This window comes from Meriones unguiculatus, chromosome 3 (genome assembly GCF_030254825.1).
Source record: "Meriones unguiculatus strain TT.TT164.6M chromosome 3, Bangor_MerUng_6.1, whole genome shotgun sequence".
Classification (NCBI taxonomy): Eukaryota; Metazoa; Chordata; class Mammalia; order Rodentia; family Muridae; genus Meriones; species Meriones unguiculatus.
Window position 1 is genome coordinate 147,175,339 of NC_083351.1, and position 21,999 is coordinate 147,197,337.

The window sequence follows — 21,999 nt, forward strand, 5'->3', positions numbered from 1 at the left end:
AGTGAAAAAAAAAAAAATGAAATGAGGAAAGAGGTGAGAAATCTGACGTTTATAGTTCATAACTGGGTGGGGCTGTTGAGAAGTATCAACGATAAACTTTCTCTGGTTGGTTCAGAATAAGCACTGAATAGACATCGCTGGCACCAATGAAAGATAATGAATAGTCGGTGGTTGGGGTGGCAGCCTAATGTCTGATCGACCTTAGTCGGTCTCCTAGCATCAAAATAAACTCTCCTGTTAATAGAGTTCCGAGCTCTTCCCAGACTTGTTTTGATCCAAAACTACGAAATACGCATTACTTCTGTAATTCAGATGAGCAAATTCAGCGTCTCCGAGTGGGAATGTACCCTGACTCCGCTTTTGGAGTCTGTCAGCCACCAGATTAGAGGTTCTGACAGTTAACTAGGTGGTCACGCTTAAGATTCCACTCCCTAGCCTAGAGGCTTAAAGAAACGACTCACGTAAAGCTTAAAATTAGGGAAATCCAAGGAACGTCGAGGGATGAGGAAGGGGAGCGGAGGGGGTGTTCCAGAACGTCCCTACCGGCTGGTCACAGCACCATCACTGGGGTGCGTCACAAGAGCATCGAACCTCAGGGCAGGGCGGAGCTGCAGGGCCATAGCTCGCGCAGCCGCAGTGCAGTTCTAGGGCGCCACGGCCTGGGGGTGAAAGGAGGCGGGACCAGCTCGCCGGGGCGGGGCCGACACGCCTGAGCCTTGAGAGGCTGCTCCGCCGCAGTTTCCCCCAGGCGGTCACCGTCATTTCCGGTCGGAGGTAATGCTTCCGGGTCTCGGGCCTCGGGCGCTCGGGTCTGGGTGACTTCTCGACGACCGCGCTGAGGCTACCCTCTCCCCACCCCCTGCCCACTTCCCGCGTTGTCCGCGGTGCCCGTCACTGGGGTCCTCTGCCGGCCTCCGCCCCGGGTCGTGCTCGCCGCCTTGCCGCCTCCATCGTGAGGTGGGTGCGGTGGCGCAGCAGGCCCCGGCTCGCCTGCCAGTCTCCCACCCTCGCCCGCCGCCCCGCGCCTTCCGCCATTTTCCCGCCCGGAGGCGCCGGGGCATGCTGCGGGGTCCGCTCGGCCGCAGCGCCGGCGCCCGGGGCGGTCCGGGCCTGCCTGGGTGGGTGGGAGGGCCGCGGTGGCCAGGCGGGGTGGCAGGTGCAGGACGGGGGAAGGGCGAGCTTCGGGCTGTAGTGTTCACGTGGTCGCACGGCCCTCCAGCATCTTTGGGCAAGATGAGGTTCCTTTCTCTTGTCTGCCACCGTTTTGCGGTTTGGGAAGCTGTCTCTGAACGCTTCGGTCACCCGGGAGTTCAGCTTAACCTTTTCAAGAAACCTTTGTCTCAAGGGATGGGTACGCAGTAGGCCCTTGGTGTGATGAGTGACTTTAGTCACTGAAGGAATTACGGAAAGGTACTTGGCTGACGGCATCGTGCAGCTCCTACCGCGATGCGATTCTTTAGACGTGGTGATACTCGTTATCTGAAATGCGGAGGTCTTGGTTGAAAGGAAGACGAGAGAAATACCAGTGTTCTTGGAATGTTCTTGGATTTTAAAACCTCGTTTGTTTAAGTTGTTTGAGGTTGATTTGGGCCGATGGAGGGAGGTTTGAAAGATACGTACTTTGCTGTTAGAGCAGCAACCTGCAGAGAATGTGACGTCGTTATTTTTTGACTGCTGAGTGATGGGAGATGGTACAATATTTTTTTGATTATTGGCTTGGGATTTTTCCTCAACCATTTGGACATAGCTGTGTTCTTTGTTTGTTGAACCAAGGTGCAGAATAATTTGAAATAACCTATCCTCAGAAGGGAAAATTTGTTGTTTTTAATATGCCTTTTTTTTTTCATTAAAGAACCAAATGTGAATCATTAGTTCAAATAATATGTTTATGACTCTCATTTAATTTTTTTCTTATGTCAGGTAGTTGAAATGTAATGTTCAGGGCTTGAAGAGATGGCTGAGCAGTTAAGAGCACTACCTCTTCCAGGGTACCTGGGTTCCATTCCCAGTGCCCACATGCCATTCGTCTTATCGGAACCATCTGCAGCTCCATTTCCTGGGGAGCCAGCATCTTCTAGTCTCCTCAGGCAGCAGGCATATTAGTGGTGCACATGCATGCAAAGAAAACACCCACGCACGAAAAATAAAATTAATTTTAAAAAAGTTGTGAAAAAGTTTCTTGATTAACAGGGTAGACTGACTATAGATTTTAACCTATTCTGATCCTTTGTAATATTTCAATGTAAATGTTTCTGATACAGGAACTATGAATGGGAGGGCTGATTTTCGAGAGCCGAATGCAGAAGTTCCAAGACCAATTCCCCGTAACTATCATATTAAGTATTTATAATTAGTAGCACCTTCTGTGTAAGGAAATCTTAGTTGCCTAAGTAACAGTAGCAGTTGGGCTGGCTTTATGGGTTGACATCTGTACAGTCTTTAATATTCTCTTGTTACAGTCTCAAAATTCCTTATCTGAATAGGGGTGGGAGTTGGTTTTCCATATTTTTGTTTAGCACTCTGTCTAGCCTGTCTTGAGTAGCATGTAGTAGGAATAAATTCTGTTGGAAGTCAAAGTTGTTTAAAAAAAAAGTTGACAAGTCAGTTTCCTCATTGTGTTTATTTATTTTTTTGTTCTTGTTAATAGTAGATAAAGCTTTTCAGACTTTTAAGAAAATGACTTTAAATTTTGTTTTTAAAAGACATAGGGGCTGATTACATTCCAACAGAGGAAGAGCGGAGAGTCTTCGCAGAATGCAATGAAGAAAGCTTCTGGTTCAGATGTAAGTTACCCTTTCTAAGACTTATTTTTTTAAGAATGTGCTTGTGTGTATTTCTGGTATCTGTGTATGTGCCCATGTGTGGAGGGCAGATGGTGGTGTCTTTCTCTCTCCCTTTCCATCGTTTTGTTTTGTGTTATTATTCTTTTTTTTTTTTAAGAAAGAATCTCTCTGTGTAGCCTTGGCTGTCTTAGAACTTGCTCCATAGACCAAGTTGCCCTCAACTCACAGAGATCCTCGAGGCCTCTGCCTCTGCCTCTGCCTCTGGAATGCTGGGATAAAGGCATGTGTTACCACCATCTTAATTTTTTACATAGGGTTTCTCACTGAACTTGAGTTGTACTGTTTTGTCTAAATTGGCCAGCTAGTGAGCACCCAGGATCTTCCTGTCTCTGCCTCCCAGTACTGGGGTGTCCGTGCCTGGCTCTTTTCATGAATATTGGGGATCAGAACTTAGATCCTGGTGTTTGGAAGTTGCAGGTACTTTACCCCTGAACCATCCCTCCAGCCCTGGTTCATCATTTGTCTAACCAGCATAAATTGATCGAAAACTTTCATCTACAAAGTGATTTAAATTTATATTTGAAATTACAGTTATAGATAGAACATATTGGAACGCTTTTGGTATAGTGTGGATACTACTAACAGAGAGTAAGAAAATAGAATTGCAATTTTGTCAGAATAGCATGAATATAGTTTAGTAAGGTTGATTACTACCCTCTCTTTAGAGATGAAGAAGTTAGTATTTAGAGGCGTTTTTAATATGTCTGCCCATGTTACACTTTAGCTAATGAGCCATTGTGCCTTGAAGTTAGGTCAGTCTGAACCACAGACTTGGTTGGGGTTTTGAATCTTAACACTTAATGACTGTCCTAACAACTGGTTTGTTGCCTTTCATTATAGTGAGGATTTACTGTACCATCAGTCTTGATTTCTGACTGCAGGTCTTAAGATTAGGATTTTTGTTGTGGTTGTTGTCTATTGTAGACCTGGCTGGCCTGGAACTTCCTATGTAGACCAGATCTACCAGTGGTAGAGCTAATGACGCCCTGGGTTTAGTCCCTAGTACCAAGGTGGTGTTGGAGGAATTACAAAAAGATAAACAAAGAACTCCAAGGAAACAAGACCAGGCTAGCCTTGACTATGTGATTATTCTGCCTGTTTCTGCTAGGAGTTCATATGTGGACCACCATGTCTTTTAAGAATTTGTATTTTAATACAGAGAACACTGAAAGATACAAACAAATACAATGTTCTGTTCACTTTGTATTATACAGAGTCCTGTATGTTTCTGAAATCACAGTGTCTTTACCATTGCTATAGGTAATTCTGACAGAGGCAGGATGGAATTTAAAGATTTTTTTTTAATCTTTATTTTTATTTTATGGGCATTTTGCCTGCATGTGTGTCTGTGGACCACATGTACTTAGTGCCTGAGGAGGCTAGAAGAGGGTGTCAGTTCATTTGAGTTGGAGTTGCAGACTGCTTTGAGTTTCTATGTGGGTGCTAGAAATTGAACTCCACTGCTCTGGAAGAGCAGTCATTTTTCTTGCCTGCCGAGCCATCTCTCCAGCCCTGCAGGATATAATTTTATGGGGGGGGGGGGGAGAAACAAAGAAGGAAAGGGGCCTGGAAGATGGCTCAATAGGAAAACCTGCCAAGCCTTGTGTTCAGAACCCACATGAGGGAAGGGGAAAAGCCATTTCCAAAAGTTGCCCTCTGACCTATAAAGAAATATCGTAATACTATTATGTTTTTTAAAGAATGTAAAATGGCAATTTTTAAAAAGATTGATAAGAGGAAATAAAGAGAAAAAAGGATCAAATGATAATATCAAGATACCTAGTTTATAACAGTGCTCATTAAAGGTATATTATTTCTATGGGGAAATAAATTTAGTATGGCAGTTTTGCCATACTAAATAGTGACTAGACTTGGAACATAGGCTTGAAGTGTGATGTATTAAGCTAATGCATACTACTGTGTCCAGATTTATATTTGGGTGATAAATTTATACTTTTGTGTGTGTCACTCGGAATAGATGTAACATTATTATGCTTAAATTGTACCGAAGGGCAGTGATCTATAGGCAGGATTTTTTTTTATTACATGTTAATTCCAAATTGAGAGAAACAAGGACAGGTGAAAAATAGTTTGCTATTTTATTTCTAGCTGGGCTACTAGACAAAAGATTAATAATTAACATTAGACTTTTATTCTTGTTTGTGTTTTGCTAGATGTCCTGGAATTCACTTTTGTAGACCAGGTCAGTCTTGAACACACAGAGATCTGTCTGCGTCTGCCTCCCTGTTTGGGACTGCTTTAGACTCTTAAAACAGAGATGAATTAAATGTTCTTTATTATTGCAGCACCGAACTTGTATAACCAGATGATAAGAAATTAAATGTGTGTAATTACCATGAGGATTTAGTAGTAATGTAATGGAAAAGTTTGTACTTAATAGCATTTCTTTCTCAAATAAGGAATGCTGTATATGACATACATATGCAAATGAATAATGAAATTTATTTTACTAAGGAGAGTATTGGCTTGTAACTGTTAAAGTAATTATAACCCTCTGAGAATGTACTGATTGTAATTTTTATACCTTTTTGATATCTGTAAACTATTTCTTCTGGTTTAAAATCAAACTCATTAATCTGAAGATTTCTGTTACCTTATAAAAGTAGCAAATGACAGAAGACTATACATGAAATATCGCTGTTACTGTACTACAGTAGTTTTCAACCTTTGCAGCCACTAACATCGTATATGAATTCATAGTTGCATAAGTTACAGATTACATGTTATACTTTTAAGTGCATGTTATTAGTGTTATCTGACTGTTGGTGTATTTCTTAAAAAACTTATTTACCTATTTTTAATCTTTTTCTCCCTACTCCACCCCAATCCCTTCCAACACCCCAACACCAGGTGGGAGAGAAGAAGGGTTAGTGGGAGAGGGGGTGCAGTTTTCTTTCTTAGCTGCTTCCTGTTAGTTATGGTTGTCAGGTTCCTTGGAGCCAGTCCAGTATTCATTTTAGGAAATCTCCAACTTCTTGTCTCACAACAGCAACCAGGAACAGCCAGAAGAAAGCAGTAGCAGCAGTTCTTTCAGCAGTTCTCAGTTCTTTCTCTGAGCTCCACACTGTCTAGGCTCTGGCATTTATTCTCTCTCTAGAGTCCTGAGATTTAAACTAGCTGCAGCTGGCAAAGTGTTCCTCTCAGAGCCCGGACAAAGCAAAGAGTCTCCTGCTGTGACCATCTCAATCAGTCCCACATCCCACACCTGGGACCAAAACAAAAACATGTTTATATCCACAGCATTTGACTTTCCCTGAAGAGACTTAAGTATCTGTTTATCCCACATTGGGATAATGCTGATAGAACAAAGAAAGGATTCCACTCAAGTCCAGATTGGTAAAGCATAGAGTTTATTACTTACAGGAGCATGGTTGACTCCTGAGCGCCTGAATCATCGAAAAATTTCACAGCATGTTCAACACATATAAAGGGGGCCTCACTGAATTATTTACCTCTTACAGCCTCCAGGAAAAGAGAGGCCTGTTGAGGGTCTCCTGTGGCTCGTTCCAACTGCTCTGATTAAAGAAGCAATGGTCCTCTCCAACTCAGGAAACAACCACAGTGCACTCCTTCTGGCTCTTTACATTCTTTCTGCCTTCCTTCTTGGTCATGTTCCCTCCTTGTAGGGCATGATGAAGATGTTTGATTATTTTTCTGAGCATTGAGCCCACTGTGTCACAGCAGCAATCTTGTCAGTCAAGTTTCCTTTTAATGTGGCCCAACAGCAGCAGCAATTTATAGCTATCAATACAGATGTTTAGGAGGCAATTTCATCATGTACATAAAACAAAACAATAGTCATAGCCTCCCTGCTGGGGCCTATGGTATTCTTAGTCACAAATTGGTGCCTATCTCAAAATATCAAGCATTGTTCTGTGGAGTAGGATTACATTTATCTGGGAAAGTGTTGGTTTCACCTATATTAGTTATGCCAGCATTATGGCAGCAACCACATGATGGTTTGGCGTGGCCATCAGGACTGTAGGCCATAATTCTTACCCATCATCCTGTTGTAATGCTGTCTGTTACCATAAAGCTAGCCATGAGGGAGAACATTACCAGCTTGACTTCTTTGTCCTGCGCTCCGCGCCTTCCATGTTAAGGATTTGGTGTCTACTTCTGGCATGTACTCAATATCAGTGGCAGTAGCCTGGATAGTTAATGTCAAAGGGATTTATTTTTGTTTGTTTTTTGGATAAAGTTGCTGAGGGGAGTCATTACTGATGGAGCTTTTTGTGAGTCAGCTATGCTGCTGGTGACATGGTTCAGTGCCACGGCCAACCATAAATTGCTCAGGGAACTTCCTGATGGATTGGTTACCTTTTGAGTCACCTATGCTTCTTTAAAGACTCTCCAGTAAGCATATTGGTTCACACACTGGACTTGGATGAAATCTTTCTTTGATACTCGGGTGTTCTGTCTGGGCGAATACACTCTACTTCTTTATGAAAAGTTATTTTATAACTATGTACTTGCAGATTAGACAGTATTATTAATGATAAAAACATAGATTCTAAAGACTACCTTACTATCTGGATTCAAGTCCCAACTATACACTTTAAGAGCTGTGAGATTTAGAAAAGTTTCTATTTGTGTCCCCATTTGTTTATCTGTAAAAAGGAGGTGTTAGCTACCTATCCCATGGAATTGTGGGAATTCTAATTTTACAAATGGTAGTCATCTGTTAAATGGCTATATGTATATATATATATGTGTATTCATGTATGCATACATACATATGTATATACATACATAATGACTAATGCATTAAAGTTTCTGTTGAAAACTGTTGGGAAGCTGGGCTTGGTGGTATATGTCTGTAATCCCAGCACTCAGGGAGGCAGAAGCAGGTGGGTCTCTGTGAGTTTGAGGACGACTTGGTTTACAAAGTGAGTCCTAGACAGCCAAGGCTACAAAGAGAAACCCTGTCTCGGAAAAAAAGAAAAAGAAAAATTGGGAATTTAGAGTTGCATTTTACAGTTGTGAGGAGAACAGGGCTCAGGAACTGTGGGAATGCTTGTATTGGATATGGTGTGGACAGTGGTCATCACTGTTACTGATTTACCTAAAGGAACAGATTGTTTATAGAGTGGAGTAGTAATACAGTGGTAAAGGCCACTGGCCGGGGAGCCAGAGACCTTGGTTTTGATCCCAGGTCAACCACACAGATCACCTATGCTGTTTTGAGCACGAGTTGTCCATTCTGGATATCAGTTTACTCTGATTAGGATGAATACTAGATAACTGCCAGAGCCCCCTTTAGCGGGCCATTCTCTTTTTGTGTGACATAAAATAGATGGAGTAAATTAGATAGAATTTGAGCCTAATCTATTATCCCCTTATGGAGCAGGAGGAAATGCCTGCCGGCATGATGGTAAATGGAGGTAGCATAGCAGCACCAGCATCTCGTTGCCAGGACTTGGGGGGGTGGCTGACTAACGCGTCCCCTCTTACCTTCTGCAATTCTTCAGTCCTTGAACCAAGACAAACTGATGCTGTAATTAAAAATGATTTGTTCTTTGAGAAACCTTAAATGATAACACATGAAGGTATTCCGATCAGCCAATATTAAAGAAAGCAAAGGTAAATCTCTTAGTAGAATAGTAAGTGGCCAAACCTTTGGGTGGCTGCAATTATGTCTGATGGCAAAGTTATTATCCAGTTACAGAATTAGAAATCTTGATCATTAAATTTCTATAATAATAAAAATGTTTAATCACTTTTGTTTTTAAAGTGCCATATAGTTTAGACAAAAATTGACCAGACTACAGCATGAACCAAATGTGGTTTTGTATTTAATATGCTGAAAATAATTTCTATTTTCATGGTTGGGGGGAAAGGGCTGATTTGATTACATATGCAGATTACTAGGATTAATGTTTTGTGTCTGTAAGTAACATTTTATTAGAAAAGTTATAAGTTCATTTTTCCCCCATGTTTTGTCTTAAAATGGCAGTTGCATAGATGGCATGAAGACTCTTTACTCTCTGGCTCTTTATAAAGTGTACCATTCACCAGGTGCATGCTGTTATTTGAATTTAAAATAATTTACAATTAAAATATAAAAAGCAAAATTAAGTAAAGGAGCCATTAGTGGAGTTCAGAGTGTACATATGCATATCTACTGTGTGTGTTCAACAGAGACCAGAGTCAGGATTCTTATTGAGGACTGATCACATGGGCACCTTAGCCTACCTGGTACTGAAGTTCCAGACTCCCAAATGTCAAGTTTTCTAGTGTATAGACTGTTTGTATAAACAGGTGAGATACATATTTAGGTAAATTTATTATCAGTCTAGGGAGTGTCTACTGGTCAGTTACCAGATCTAGTTGCTTGCCAATCTAGTGAGTCAAGCATCAACTCCGTCATTGCTCTTAGTACTGGTATAGAGAACAATGATTTATAGCTGTTTTTAAGTTATAAATCATTTTGGAATTATGAGTTAATAATTTATTTTATATATTTTCATGTGGTTTTAAGGAATATTTAAAATATAGATTTCATTCTCCCAGCTACCATGTTAATCACATGGTGAAATATATTTTGTATTTTGGTTGACATAGTGTAATATACAACCTAAAATCTTACAGTCGGAGATTCAGCAGGTTTCCTTAGGTTGTGAGACCTAATAATTATTTAAGTATGTGGTTTTAAGTGAGTATGGTTCTTAATATCTTTAAGCTTTTTTTCTAAGTGGTAGTAACACAACAATAAAGATGTGATAGGATAAAAAGTAAATGAGATAATTGACATGATGTCCTTAGACTGGAATTTGGTTATCACTGAGTACTGAATGGCTGCTCTTGTAGTGTGCTTGTGTAGCATCTGGTTTTTTGCTTTTACTTGAGATGTGACTTAGAGACATTTTACTTTGTTGTTTAAATTGATTATTTTAATAAATTGCTATTGGTACTTAAATCTAGATGGTTTCTTGAAATATATTGTTTAATATTTTGCAGTGTTTTCTGAAAATATTCCTTGAATTTTGCTGTTTGTGCACAGTGCAGCTTTAGAGATCTTGGTTGTTGAATCTTCATCTTGATGGTTTCGTTGTTATTTATACTAATTTATCTCCAAGTGTACTCAAAATAGCATTTTCCTTTTGTTGATAAGTTTATTTTCTTCCTATAGCTGTGCCATTGGCTGCCACAAGTATGTTGATTACTCAAGGATTAATTAGTAAAGGTAAGTATTTAAATTCACACTTATTTAGCATTTTGGATAACTTGCTTTATCTTATTTTTCTGATTTGTAAGTAAGGGAATATGGTCTTATTAATCATGATCAATGATTAATTTATACAGTATTAAGACAATTTTGACTATCTAGACCCACTCATTTGATTATGTTGGTTTGATATTTTGATGGCATGGCCGTGTGTTTTATTTGTTACAGTTTCTTCCTATGTTCAGGGTGTGGTTGCACCTGCCTGTAATCCCAGCACTTGAGAAGTGGAAGCAGGAAGATTCCAAGTTTAAGGCCATCCTGGGCTACTTGAGACCTTGCCTCAACAAAAAAAAAAAAAAAAAAAAAAAAAAAAAACCAACTAACCAGAGAATTTGGCATCAATATCAATCTACAAAACCAGAAAAGTGCCTTAACATTTGTTGATAGGTCTGGAGGGATGGTTCAGTGGTTAAGAGTACTTGCTGCTCTTTCAGAGGATTTGAGTTTGACTTCATCTTTCTTGTGACCTTTTAACTCCAGCTCCAGGGAGCACACGTGCCTTACACTCAGACAGACATTAAAAACCAACCATTCAACCCTTGTGGCTAGTTTGCAAGGAGAACAGCAAACTTGGACCAGCTAACAGTGTGTAGCGCCCTTAGAGATTGTTGGCAGTGCTGATTCTGGGCCCTTACCAGTCATACTGAGTCAGTATTGCAGTCTGTTTTACAAGTTTAAGGTGATTCATGTGCACTGGCTTAAAGATCTATAGTTCACTATACTAGCTTTGTTATATAAGATAGAAATTAAAATTTGGCAAAACAGTCAGAATCTGCAAAAACATGGATTTCATCCTGATTGTAGGTGATCCCTGTTCTTGAACAAAATATAAAGGAAAAGCTCCCTTCTGTGTTTTCCTTAATAGTCTCAACACTTTCAAATTTGAATCAGATTTCACGAATGAGTGCTTTGCTTTTTATGTTTTAATCCATTACAGTCCATGTCACTCATTTTCATATGTTTATTGTTGGAAACATCAAAGGTCGTTGCCATAACCTCTGTGTTTGATGGGCAGTTTTTTTTTTTTTTTTAAGATTTATTTATTTATTTATTATGTATATAGTGTTCTGACTGTATCTGTGCCTGCGTGCCAGAAGATAGCACCAGATCTCATTATAGATGGTTGGGAGCCACCATGTGGTTACTGGGAATTGAACTCAGGACCTTTGGAAGAACAGCCAGTGCTCTTAACCTCTGAGCCATCTCTCCAGCCCCAGTTTTTGTTTTTGATAACTTGAGTACCAGGTGTGTTTTGGCAGGGAGGGTCTCCAGACAGGGATTGACTGCCCTAAAACTCTTATGTGGACCAGGCTGGCTAGCCTTGAACTAAAAGCAGTCTACCTGGCTGCCCCTGAAGCACTGGCACTAAAGATGTCTGCCTCCGTGCCTCGTTCCATTAACTCATTCTTTTTTTTAAAGATTTACTTATTTATTACTTACACAATGTGTGTTAGCATGTACACCTGCACGCCAGAAGAGGGAACCAGATTTCATGTTTAGATGGTTGGGAGCCACCATGTGGTTGCTAGGAATTGAACTCTGGACCTTTGGGAAGAGCAAGCAGTGCTCTTATCCTCTGAGCCATCTCTCCAGCCCCCCATTAACTTGTTCTTGAAGCATTCTTTTTGTTTCATTTCTATGATGGCATACCCTGTCTTGCTCAGTTTTTTCATGCTTTTGAATATCTGATATGTATTGTGCTGTTATCATTTTGTATAGCACAAAATAAATTTTTATTGTCTTACGCTCACTTTTTAAATTTTATGTTTTTATGAGACAGGGTTTCAGTATAGAGCTGTTGTATATGTTCGGTTAGGGCACTTTTCTGGCTCTTGGATGGTTTTCAGTCCTATAATTAATCAAATCTTTTAAGACTTTGTTGTTGATCTTTGGTAGAGAGAAACATTTACTTAACCTCTTGACTGTGTCAAGTAGTCTTTTTTGTATTTACCTATTCCAATAATCTATAGTGTTTTGACCTTTAGAAAATTTTCTGTTGGCACTGACTTCACAAAAAAAAAAGTTACTTTTGGCACTTGCTGTTTTAAGATAGTAGAAACTAATTTTTCCTTCTCTAACAATGTTACTCAGAAATACTTAACTCTTCTTTAGGAATCCTGTCAAGTCATCCGAAATATGGTTCCATTCCTAAACTGATATGTAAGTGTGAATAATGCTGTATTTTTTTTCTACCCTTTTTACAAATGATTAAACCTAAATCAGATATTTTGAATCATTTATGTTACCTGTTTATATGCTGTCACAAATCAGGTTGTTGAAGCTTTTCATTGATGTACTGCTTGACAGTTTTAATGTCAACATAAAGAGGCCTGTGTTAAAAGGTTTCCTCTTTGCAATATAAAATAAATTTTCATTTGACATTATTTTATACATGGTACTTGAAAATAAATTTGATTTGTTTATAATAAAAGTTTGCTAGATATTCTACTAATTCAAGTGATTCATTATTTTAATGGGCTTATTGTACTGAATTATTTTTTTTTTTTTTTTAAGGAAATCTTGTGAAATTGTTGGGACTTGAGCACAAGTCCATCTTTTTTAAAAATTGTTTATTTCATGTACATTGGCATTCTGCCTGCTTGTATGTGTGTGAGAGGGTGTCATATCTCCTGGAACTGAAGCCACAGACAGCATGAGCTGCCACTTGGGTGCTGGAATTTGAACTTGGGTCATTTGGAGGAATAGCCTATGCTATTAACTGCTAAGCCATCTCTCCAGCCCACAATTCCTTCTTACAATAAAATATATGGCCCAAATCTCCATGATTATGACTTACTTTGGTGGCTTATCCATCCTTCTCTGCCTTGTTCTTGTCTATAAAGTTAATATATTAGGATTAGTTTGTTATAGCTACTTTACTTGAACTGACTTGACTTTGGAGAAAGTGAATTATATCCATAGACTTTCTTTATTAATTTGATGTAAAGTATCTTTATCATCATTTTAGGTAACCTTGGTCTTCCTAAAACCTAAGAGATATTTAGAAATGTACTTTTTAAAATGCTATCTCAGAAAAAAAAATTGTCTAAAAAAAGCCCATTCAGTGGCACAATTTGTTTGTTGTTTATTTGTTTGTTTTTTACAAATAAGTTGCTTGTATCATGGGATACTTTGCTGGAAAGCTTTCTTATGTGAAAACTTGCCAAGAAAAGTTCAAGAATCTTGAAAACTCCCCGCTTGGAGAAGCTCTACGGTCAGGCCAAGTGCGGCGCTCTTCCCCACCTGGGTAGGTCAGTTCTCACCTTCACTTTGGTTTTTAGGAAACAACTGTCTTAAAATGCAAGGCCTGAAACTGCCTGTGGCCATTTGTTCAAGTATAGAAGTGTGTTTTGTTTTGTTTTGTTTTTTTCTTTAAAAAGTAGACCAAGATTTGTCTGCTTTTAGGACCTGTCCAGGATAATGGATTTCTGTTTTTATTCAGTTTAGCAAGCACTTTTGCTTTATCACATTTTGGACTTTCAAGTTACCAAATTTTGTCAGTCTAGCATATCTCGATGGATAGCCCCCTTTTTATTGTTTATTAGGAAAATAAACTTAGCAGAGAACGTTTGTCTATTTGATTTTCTTGAAGCTTGCAGTACATTGGTTTGTTTTGACTGTCTCGTACTAAGAACCGTAGTGAATTCTTAAGAATATATTTCAAAAGTGAGCTGTTACTTGAATGAATTTTTGGTATAAATTAATAAAAGTATTTTGGAGGTTTTGTTTGTTTATTTTGTTATTTACAAAGTTGTAAATCAGATAAAAAGGAAAAACAAAACCTGTAGGCTCAAGATTGTTTACAACTTTCAATAGAAGAAAAACTATAGTCAGTGTCATGTCCAGTGGAGGGGGATGGATGGTCACGTTATGTGTGCTAGTAAACATTTTGAGCTACTTCAAACTATGGCTATGACATCTGTGAAACACCTGGGTGAAATGTTTTTGATAAACAAAAAAGATGGAGTATAAAATTATAGTTACATACTTATAAGACTGTGTCTTAAGAAAAGTTTACATCAAGTGCTTAATAATGCTGGTTGCAATGTGTCAGATGTTATTCTCTTACCCAAACTTCCTACAATGTGATTTAGTTATTTAAAGTTAAAATTAAATATTCAAAACAAACAACTATAACAAAAATCCTGCAAAATGATAACATGGTGGGGTAATGTATACAGCCCACCACCACTTGGAAAGCTGAAGCAGGAGAATTAAGTGTCAAACCAGCCTGGGCTACTACATCTCTATGTCCTGTCCTCAAAACTAAACACTTTGAAATGTAACATATTTCAGAGTTGTAAAGCTAGGTGTAGTGGCATGTGCCATTAATCTCAGCACTTGGGAGACAAAAGCAAGCAGATCTACGTGAGCTCAAGGACAGCCAGGACTATATAGTATGACCCTGTCTCAAAGTTTTCAGACTTGTGAATCTAGTAAAGCAATGTTTAATCCATTCTTGGGTTTCTTCAGATTATGGTTTAGATTTTATATTGTGAAAATATAAATTATCTGTCTGGGTAGGTAAATACTTAAGTAGCAAGATCATTCAGCAGACTAATGAATTATTTCATAATAGAGACAATGTAAATTTTATGAGAAATACCTTTATTTGTGTCAGCAAGTTACAGATTATATTGACTATAGCTATGGAAATAACCACTGTATCAACGGGCAGCATGGAAACGTTTATTGAAACCTGATCTGAAGGATGTTTTTCTTTTAAGAACTTTAATACCACACACATTGAAATTACTCGCAAAGCTAAATGTTTAGAAAATTGAGTATATGTTTTTCTATCTCCTTTTATTGAATGGCTGTTTACTTCTGAGGCAGTTAAACTACAGGTCAGGCCTCTAACTCAGGGTTCTCTCATCTGAGGCTCCCTGGGGCTGGGATTACCACAGTCACCTTCATGGGTAGTTAGTGACCATGTTTAAGGTACCTAAATGTGTCAAGACATAGCTTGACTGCTTTTGTAGCGGAAACAAAGTAAATTCATAGCTTTTTTTATCTTAATAAAAAGACAATGACTCTTTGTTCTTATGTATTATGATGTTCTTTTACAGGCATTACGCTCAAAGGTCAAAATATGACTCAAATGTGAGTGGTCAGTCCTCTTTTGTGACATCTCCAGAGGCAGACAACATAGAAAAGGAGACGCTTCCTCGTTATGAACCAATTCCATTTAGTGCTTCTATGAATGAGTCCACTCCCACTGGTATTACTGACCATATTGCCCAAGGTAGAAACTTCTCTTGAAATGAATTTCAGCATTTTATGGTCCAACGTATGTATACACTTTATTTGATGCTCTTTTTCTGCTGGATATCACCTCTGTGTGCTACTGTCAGCTGTCAGCCTAACTCCATCCATTGGCCTGACTAAGCATGTTTGTTCTTTTCATTGGTTTCTTCATTCATCCAACATACTCTTGCTAGGTATGGAAGAAATAAAGATGAGTAAGGCCCAGTTCTTGACCCTGAGGAACTTACCTTGTTGGAGGATACAGAAATACATAAGTCACAGATTGCCCCAGTTGAAAATGTTTACAAATGTAGAGGAACAGCAAAGAAGTAATAACTGCCTGGGAACGGCAGAGGCTCAGGAAGATGTGGGTTATATATTTGATAGATTGGTCCTAAAGGCTTTCAGTTACCTTGTAATTGTAAGAGAAAGTTATACCTGCCTTACAAAATTGTTATCATGTGAGAAAATCCACTTAAAAATGCATTGCAAAATTTGTGTAAATAATAAATTCAGAGCATAAATGTGTGAAGTAAAAACTTTGGATTCAGTCCAGGATTTAAATTATGTTTAAAATTTGCTGTGATCCTGTAATTAGTCATTATTGGGTAACTAGTTTATATTATTCATCTGAAATGGAGGTGGTAATGCTTTTCAAAGAACTGTTAAAATTAGATGAAGTAGTCAAACACAATGCTAACAGACAATAAACTGAACAAATGTTAGATTCTTTCCTTTCCTTCTATTCTACAGAGAAAAGTAGAGAGTTAGAAATAGGAAAGACAGGCCTATACGTCTTTAACACTAAAACACCAAAAATTATAAAAACCAGAACTTAAGAACACATTTGGCAGCAAATACTGATGTGGCCTTTATTTACTGTACTTAAAATGACTTTTTTCCTATATTTTATATAAAACTATTGATATGTTTACTTATTTTACATTCCTATCCTGGCTTTGTGTCTAGGGATATTATATATGATAATATTTTTCTAAAATTTATGACACCTCTAACTCAGAGGGCTGGGATAAATTGTGAATCTTTTTTAGAGTATGCTTTGGAATAATAATTTTGAAGGCTAATTTAGCAACATTAGAGGGTTGCTTTGTTTTTGTCTTTTTGACTCTTGATTGAGTCTGCATACAGATTAAAGAGATGGGAAAGGATGCAATGAAAAAAGAGTAACTGATGATAGGATAAGGAATGTTTGAGAAGGTGCCAAAGGGACCTGTGTAGCTCAGAATATGAAGTATCCACAAGCAGGGTGTGGCTTTATAAATTAATTAGAAATGAATGAACTGTAAAGTTAGTTTCTCTGTTGCCTTAGTAGCATTTCAGATGCTCAGTAGCCATGCATACTTATGGCACCTTGGATGTGGCCATGTAGAATACTGTCGCTGAAGATTTACTGAACACAATGCCTTATAGTGAAAGTTTGGGCAGAGGGAGGACTGATGCAGAAAAGATGAAAGATTCATATTCAGGAGAATTGTTGAATACCTTAATCCTAAGGTCTTCATGCTGTCTCTGGTTGGGACGAAAGATACCAAATGAGAACAGCAAAGGGGCAGGCAGAGTAGAGACATCATTGTCTCTCTGAAGAAGCTGTTCTTGTCTTCCACCTGTGTTTGATTTTTTTAAGTTAGGTTCAGATCCATTCTCCCTGTGTTCTAGGCATGCACCAGCTCTTGTGTTGCCATGATATGTATTCTTCCTACCATTTTCATCTACAGAATCTTGTGTTTTAATCTTTTCCATGTAAAAGCAGATAAAAGTCTCTTTGGTCTTTAACCACAAGTGGGAAAGATACGTATTTAATAGGATTTTAATGCCTCCACAGTAACTATCTATCTATCTATCTCAAGAATCACGCGTGGTTCTTGTATGTGTGTTGCTGTCCTCCCCTCCAGGGCAGACTCAACCACTGTAGCTCCCTTGCTCTGCCCAGATGCTGCCCTCCCTTCCAGGGCACCTTGTCTGGAGTCTTGCCCTCCAGTTAGCACTTCTTTTTAAGGATTCCAAAGACTTAGTGATCTTTCCAAAGTTAGAGGCATTCTGCCATGCTGGCTAGCAAAATTGCCATGCGTAGTTGTTTTTAGGCAATGCTGTTACATATTCTTATTCCTTCCAGGTCTTAGTAACTTTCACAAAACAGTGAAGTATATTTTCAGTCATCTTTACATATGTGTAAACCTCTGCCAACCTTCTGTGTGGTTTAGGCTTTCACTTATCACAGAATGTCAGACTAACATTCTTTTTTTGCATAAGAAAAAAGTAGACCTGGAAGGAATGAGGTCCTAGAGGTCATGTATTCAAATTATATCACAGTTGGAGAAAACAGAATTCAGAGAAGCTTAGTGATTTGCCCAAGGACTTGTGCGGTTGGCTAGTGGAGTGAGGAGGTCGAAGACCCAGCCCTCCTGAAAAGTCCCACGACTGCCTTAGGGCTTTAAAAATACCTTTTGGGAGGGGAAATGAGTTCGATGGTGGCTTACCACTAATGTAATAACAGTGTTAAAAATGGATGTGAGATTATTTTGTAAATTAAGATTATTTTTCTTCTTATCCAGGAAAAATGAGTATTTAATCATGGCATATTATAACAAATTATAAATTAAAATCCTGTTTGTTTTATATTTCTATAGTATATTTTACCAAAATAAAATATTAAAGATTTGAAAATACTACTTAATACTTACTGCTTGGAAGATTCTGATTATTCACTGGCATTTTAGACAAATACCATTTATAGAAGTTGACTCAAAATTTAGTTAGTATATTCCTAAAATAACATGCCCAGTTTTTGTCTGGCTGGAAGGTACTGTTTGTGTGCTGTATAAAACTTGAGTGGGTGTTCAACTGCTATCATCAGTTATTCTTTTGAAATGTTTGTACGGCCTTTTGCTGTTTATATACTTAAACTATGTTGCTTAACTGACCTGTCAGTCATTAATTACAGAGTCCATGTCATTATTTATGTGAGGATTTTTTTCTTTTTTTTATAATTAATTTTATTTTATGTGCATTAGTGCGAAGGTGTCAGATCCCTTGGAATTGGCAGTACAGACAGTTGTGAGCTGCTGTGTGGATGCTGGGAATTGAACCTAGGTCCTTTGGAAGAGCAGACAGTACTCTTAACCACTGAGCCATTTCTTCAGCCCCTTATGTGAGCATTTGACTGATGATGCTTGCACATCGACTCTCTTTGGTCAGAAGAGAACAAGAGGCTGAAGTTGACTGTCACACTGGTGACTCAGGTCTGCTCTCTTCAAAGGAAGTTTCGTACCATGGGAGAGTTATTTCAAGTGTTTTTATTTAAATACCATAAACATAGTAAGAATAAATTTTAGGTAACATGAGCCAGTAGAGGTCAAGTTTTGTTCAGTAGACTCTCTAGTTCTATACATAGTCTAAATGCATTTAGTAAGTTTCAGACACACTGGTAGATCTTAGGATTGCTTTTTTTTTTGGCCATGGCTGAGTTTGTTAAAATTTTGATACTAATCTTAAATTTTAGAAGTATAAGGGAGGAGGAATCATGCTTCTGTAATTGTCTTGGAGGAAACCTAGTTCTTTTGCAACGGTAGTATAGGTTTGATCATATATTTCACTTCTCTGTTTCAGTTTTAGGTAAAAAAAAAATTTGCAAAATTTAGTCACATTAGATTTATCTACCTCTTATCACCACCTATTAACTGTTTGTTGTTTTAGGACCTGAGCCCAACCTTGAAGAAAGTCCCAAAAGAAAAAGTATTACATATGAGGAATTAAGGAGTAAGAACAGAGAGTCCTATGAAGTAACTTTAGCACACAAGACTGACCCCTCAGTCAGGCCTATGCAGGAAAGAGTGCCCAAAAAAGAAGGTATGACAGTTTAGTCTACTCACGGGACTTGTTAAGATTGGAAGCTGGAGTTTCAACTTAAAATGTTTTTATACTAACATGTCTAGCTCTTCAAGAAATTTACCAAAATAAATAAAAATAAATTACTTTTAAAAGAATAGTTACTTCAGAGTGGGCAAAGTGGGTCAGCAGGTAAAGGCACCTGCCTCTAAGGCTGATGACCTGAGTTCAGTCCCTGGAGGTCTACACAATGGACAGAAAGATCCAACTTTAGAAAGTTCAACTCTGATGTAATGCAACATACACACTTGTCATAAATAGTAACAAATAATTTGTTTTGGTGCTGGTGGCCTCGCTATGTCAGCATGTCCTTTCTGCTGGTTCACTGAGGCTCAGAGTGGAAGCCTCACTTATCTTGAGGGCAGGAAGCGGGTTTCCCTTTTTATGCTCTTTTACTTTGTATCTCACAGCGTAGCATTTGCACTCGTGTCAGGAGCTAAGCACTTTATTTTTATTCATTTTTCAGCCTCACGGGCTAGAGAAAGAGCTCTGGTGCACTTGTGGAATTTGCTACATTTGACATGTGGAGCTTTAACTGCACATTCTTGAAGTGCTGTTTCATGACAAAGTACTAAACATAGCTCTCTTCTTTCTAGAAGAAAACTGTGGGTTTTTTGTTTGTTTTGTGCTTTGTATTACAATTTAAAGAGAAGACCTACTATGAAATTGTGATTTTTTTTTTTCCTAAGATGTTCTTGAATCTAGACAGAAAATTGGACATTGGTGTAGTATAGTTCACATTCTCTGAAAGTATTACTAAAATACTTTGAGCTTTAAGCTGGACAGTGATGGCTCAGTCCTTTAGTCCCAGCATTCAAAGGCAGAGGCAGATGAGTCTCTGAGTTCAAGGCCAATCTGGTCTACAGAGTGAGTTCCAGGAAAGGCAGGGTTGTTACACAGAGAAACCCTATCTCCAGAAGACAAAACAGAACCAACAAAAAGAGCTTTCTATACATTATTTTTGTTGGTGTTTATCTTACTGGAAATTAGGAAGCACATATCGGAGCAGTACTCCCACACATCATGGATGTTCTGGAAGACTATCATATGGCTTTAAAGGGACAGGGCAGAATGGGACAACAATGGAGCAATGTACTATGATTTTAGTGTGATGGTAAAAGCTGTTTTGACTTCATAGACTGACTGAAGAGGCCACACCGCAGTCATTGCTTCTTTACATTGTTAGAGTTCCTTGAGTCTTTGCCATAGGCGTTAATTCACAGAGGGAAGCTAGGTAGAGAGACGCTAAAAGAGGAAATGGGGACTGAGTGTAGCTCAGTGAGCTTTCCTGGCTTGCCCTTGGGCCCTGCGTTCCATCAGTACTGCCAACGAAAGACTGGAGTGAGTGTGAAAATGCAGTATGTAATTACCAGAATATGGGAAATAGTATGTCATTTGACATCTGATAGGCGAGATTGAGCTATGATTGTTTTCTTTGTGAAAAGCAAAATTCAAGTTATTAGTAATTTTTTTAAAATAATTTCTTGGTAACTTTGTTTTGGTATGAGCTATCATACACAGCCACATGCTCAGTTAGATAAACTCATAAAGGCAGGCACCCAGAGTTTGGACTTAACAGATCCCAAATCTCAGTTCTTGTTAAGGCTTATACCTTGGGCAAGTTACTAATCTGCTTTCTCACTTTTAAAATGGGGTTGTGCTGTTACGTAGGGCATTTATATTCAGTACCCTTTACCATTGACTCTCCAGTATTCTCGTTCACTGTAAACACGGCTTCTCATCATCATAACAGACTTAAAGTGGTGTCTTTTTACTGTTTGGAATCATCAGTTATTTGTGCTTTTTTCCTAGTCAAAGTAAACAAATATGGAGATACTTGGGATGAGTGAAAAACTGCATCATTGGACCTACTGAAGGCCTTCAATATCCGGCTTGATCCAGGTGGCTGTACGCACCTGCATGCTTGGACTCAGCAGCAGTCTTCATAAACACATTTTAAACAAAATCCTGGTTTGTGTGATTTAACATATGATGCTTTAAAGACACAGATTTTAGTGTTTACTCTTGTGTCAATGTACCCAGGGCATTCAGAATGATGGTTTTATGCCTTGGCTGTGCACACTTGGTGAAATTGTTTTCAGTTACAGAGAGAGACTCATGAAACTCGACTGTGACTCTAGATGAGCCTACGAAGATAAGTGATAGTGCATGTTGAGGGGTGGGGGGAGCAAGACACACCTAGTGTATAGCTTTGCATTCGTTATTAGAAGGCCTTTCTCCAGCATTTGCTCTAGCTTCTTAATGTGTATGGTGAATAAACTGTAAAAACATGCAGCAACTGTCTTTCTCGCTTTTGTGGCTTTGTTTGAAATTTGCTAATGTGTTTTCATGTGTAAGTCTAAATAAGTGGTATTTTAAGCGAAAGAAAATATGTGATGCAAGTAGACACCAGTATACAGTAATAGCTAAATGTCTTTAAGAAACAAGTGGTCTTTGTGTTGGCTTTTTGTCACTACAACAAAAAAATCCAAGACAACAGAGAGAAAAGTCTAATTCAGGCTTGGTGAGACTATGCATGTTCAGGATTGTGTGCATGGCAGGTCAAAGCCACCTATTTTATCAGCAGCAGTATAGCAGTTGTTCCATAGTCCCCTTCCAGGGCCTACTGACAGTGCTCCAAATTTCCCTCTCAAAAGTCCTACTACACCCCACTAGTGTCACTCTGGGGACCATGCCTTTAACACATTGACTTCTTCAGAGAATATTTGAGACCCAAACTAGTATAGCTAGTTT

At 38.6% G+C, this 21,999-nt stretch overlaps 1 protein-coding gene across 6 annotated transcripts; it reads left to right on the forward strand.

The window, feature by feature from the left end:
• Positions 1-699: 699 nt before the first annotated feature.
• Positions 700-21,540, forward strand: Ociad1 (OCIA domain containing 1). 6 transcript variants are annotated; one of them, XM_021645921.2, is made up of 9 exons: positions 700-774; positions 2,262-2,324; positions 2,703-2,783; positions 9,997-10,050; positions 12,205-12,252; positions 13,204-13,339; positions 15,162-15,337; positions 19,054-19,206; positions 21,058-21,540. In XM_021645921.2, exons 2-9 carry the CDS (start codon positions 2,267-2,269, stop codon positions 21,093-21,095), a joined length of 744 nt encoding a protein of 247 aa, XP_021501596.1. In that variant the 5' UTR covers positions 700-774; positions 2,262-2,266; the 3' UTR covers positions 21,096-21,540. The 6 variants fall into 6 exon arrangements, with proteins under 6 accessions (XP_021501596.1, XP_021501595.1, XP_021501598.1 ...); XM_021645920.2 differs by having other exon boundaries at positions 774-957; XM_021645922.2 differs by lacking the exon at positions 700-774 and adding an exon at positions 1,206-1,410.
• Positions 21,541-21,999: the final 459 nt, after the last annotated feature.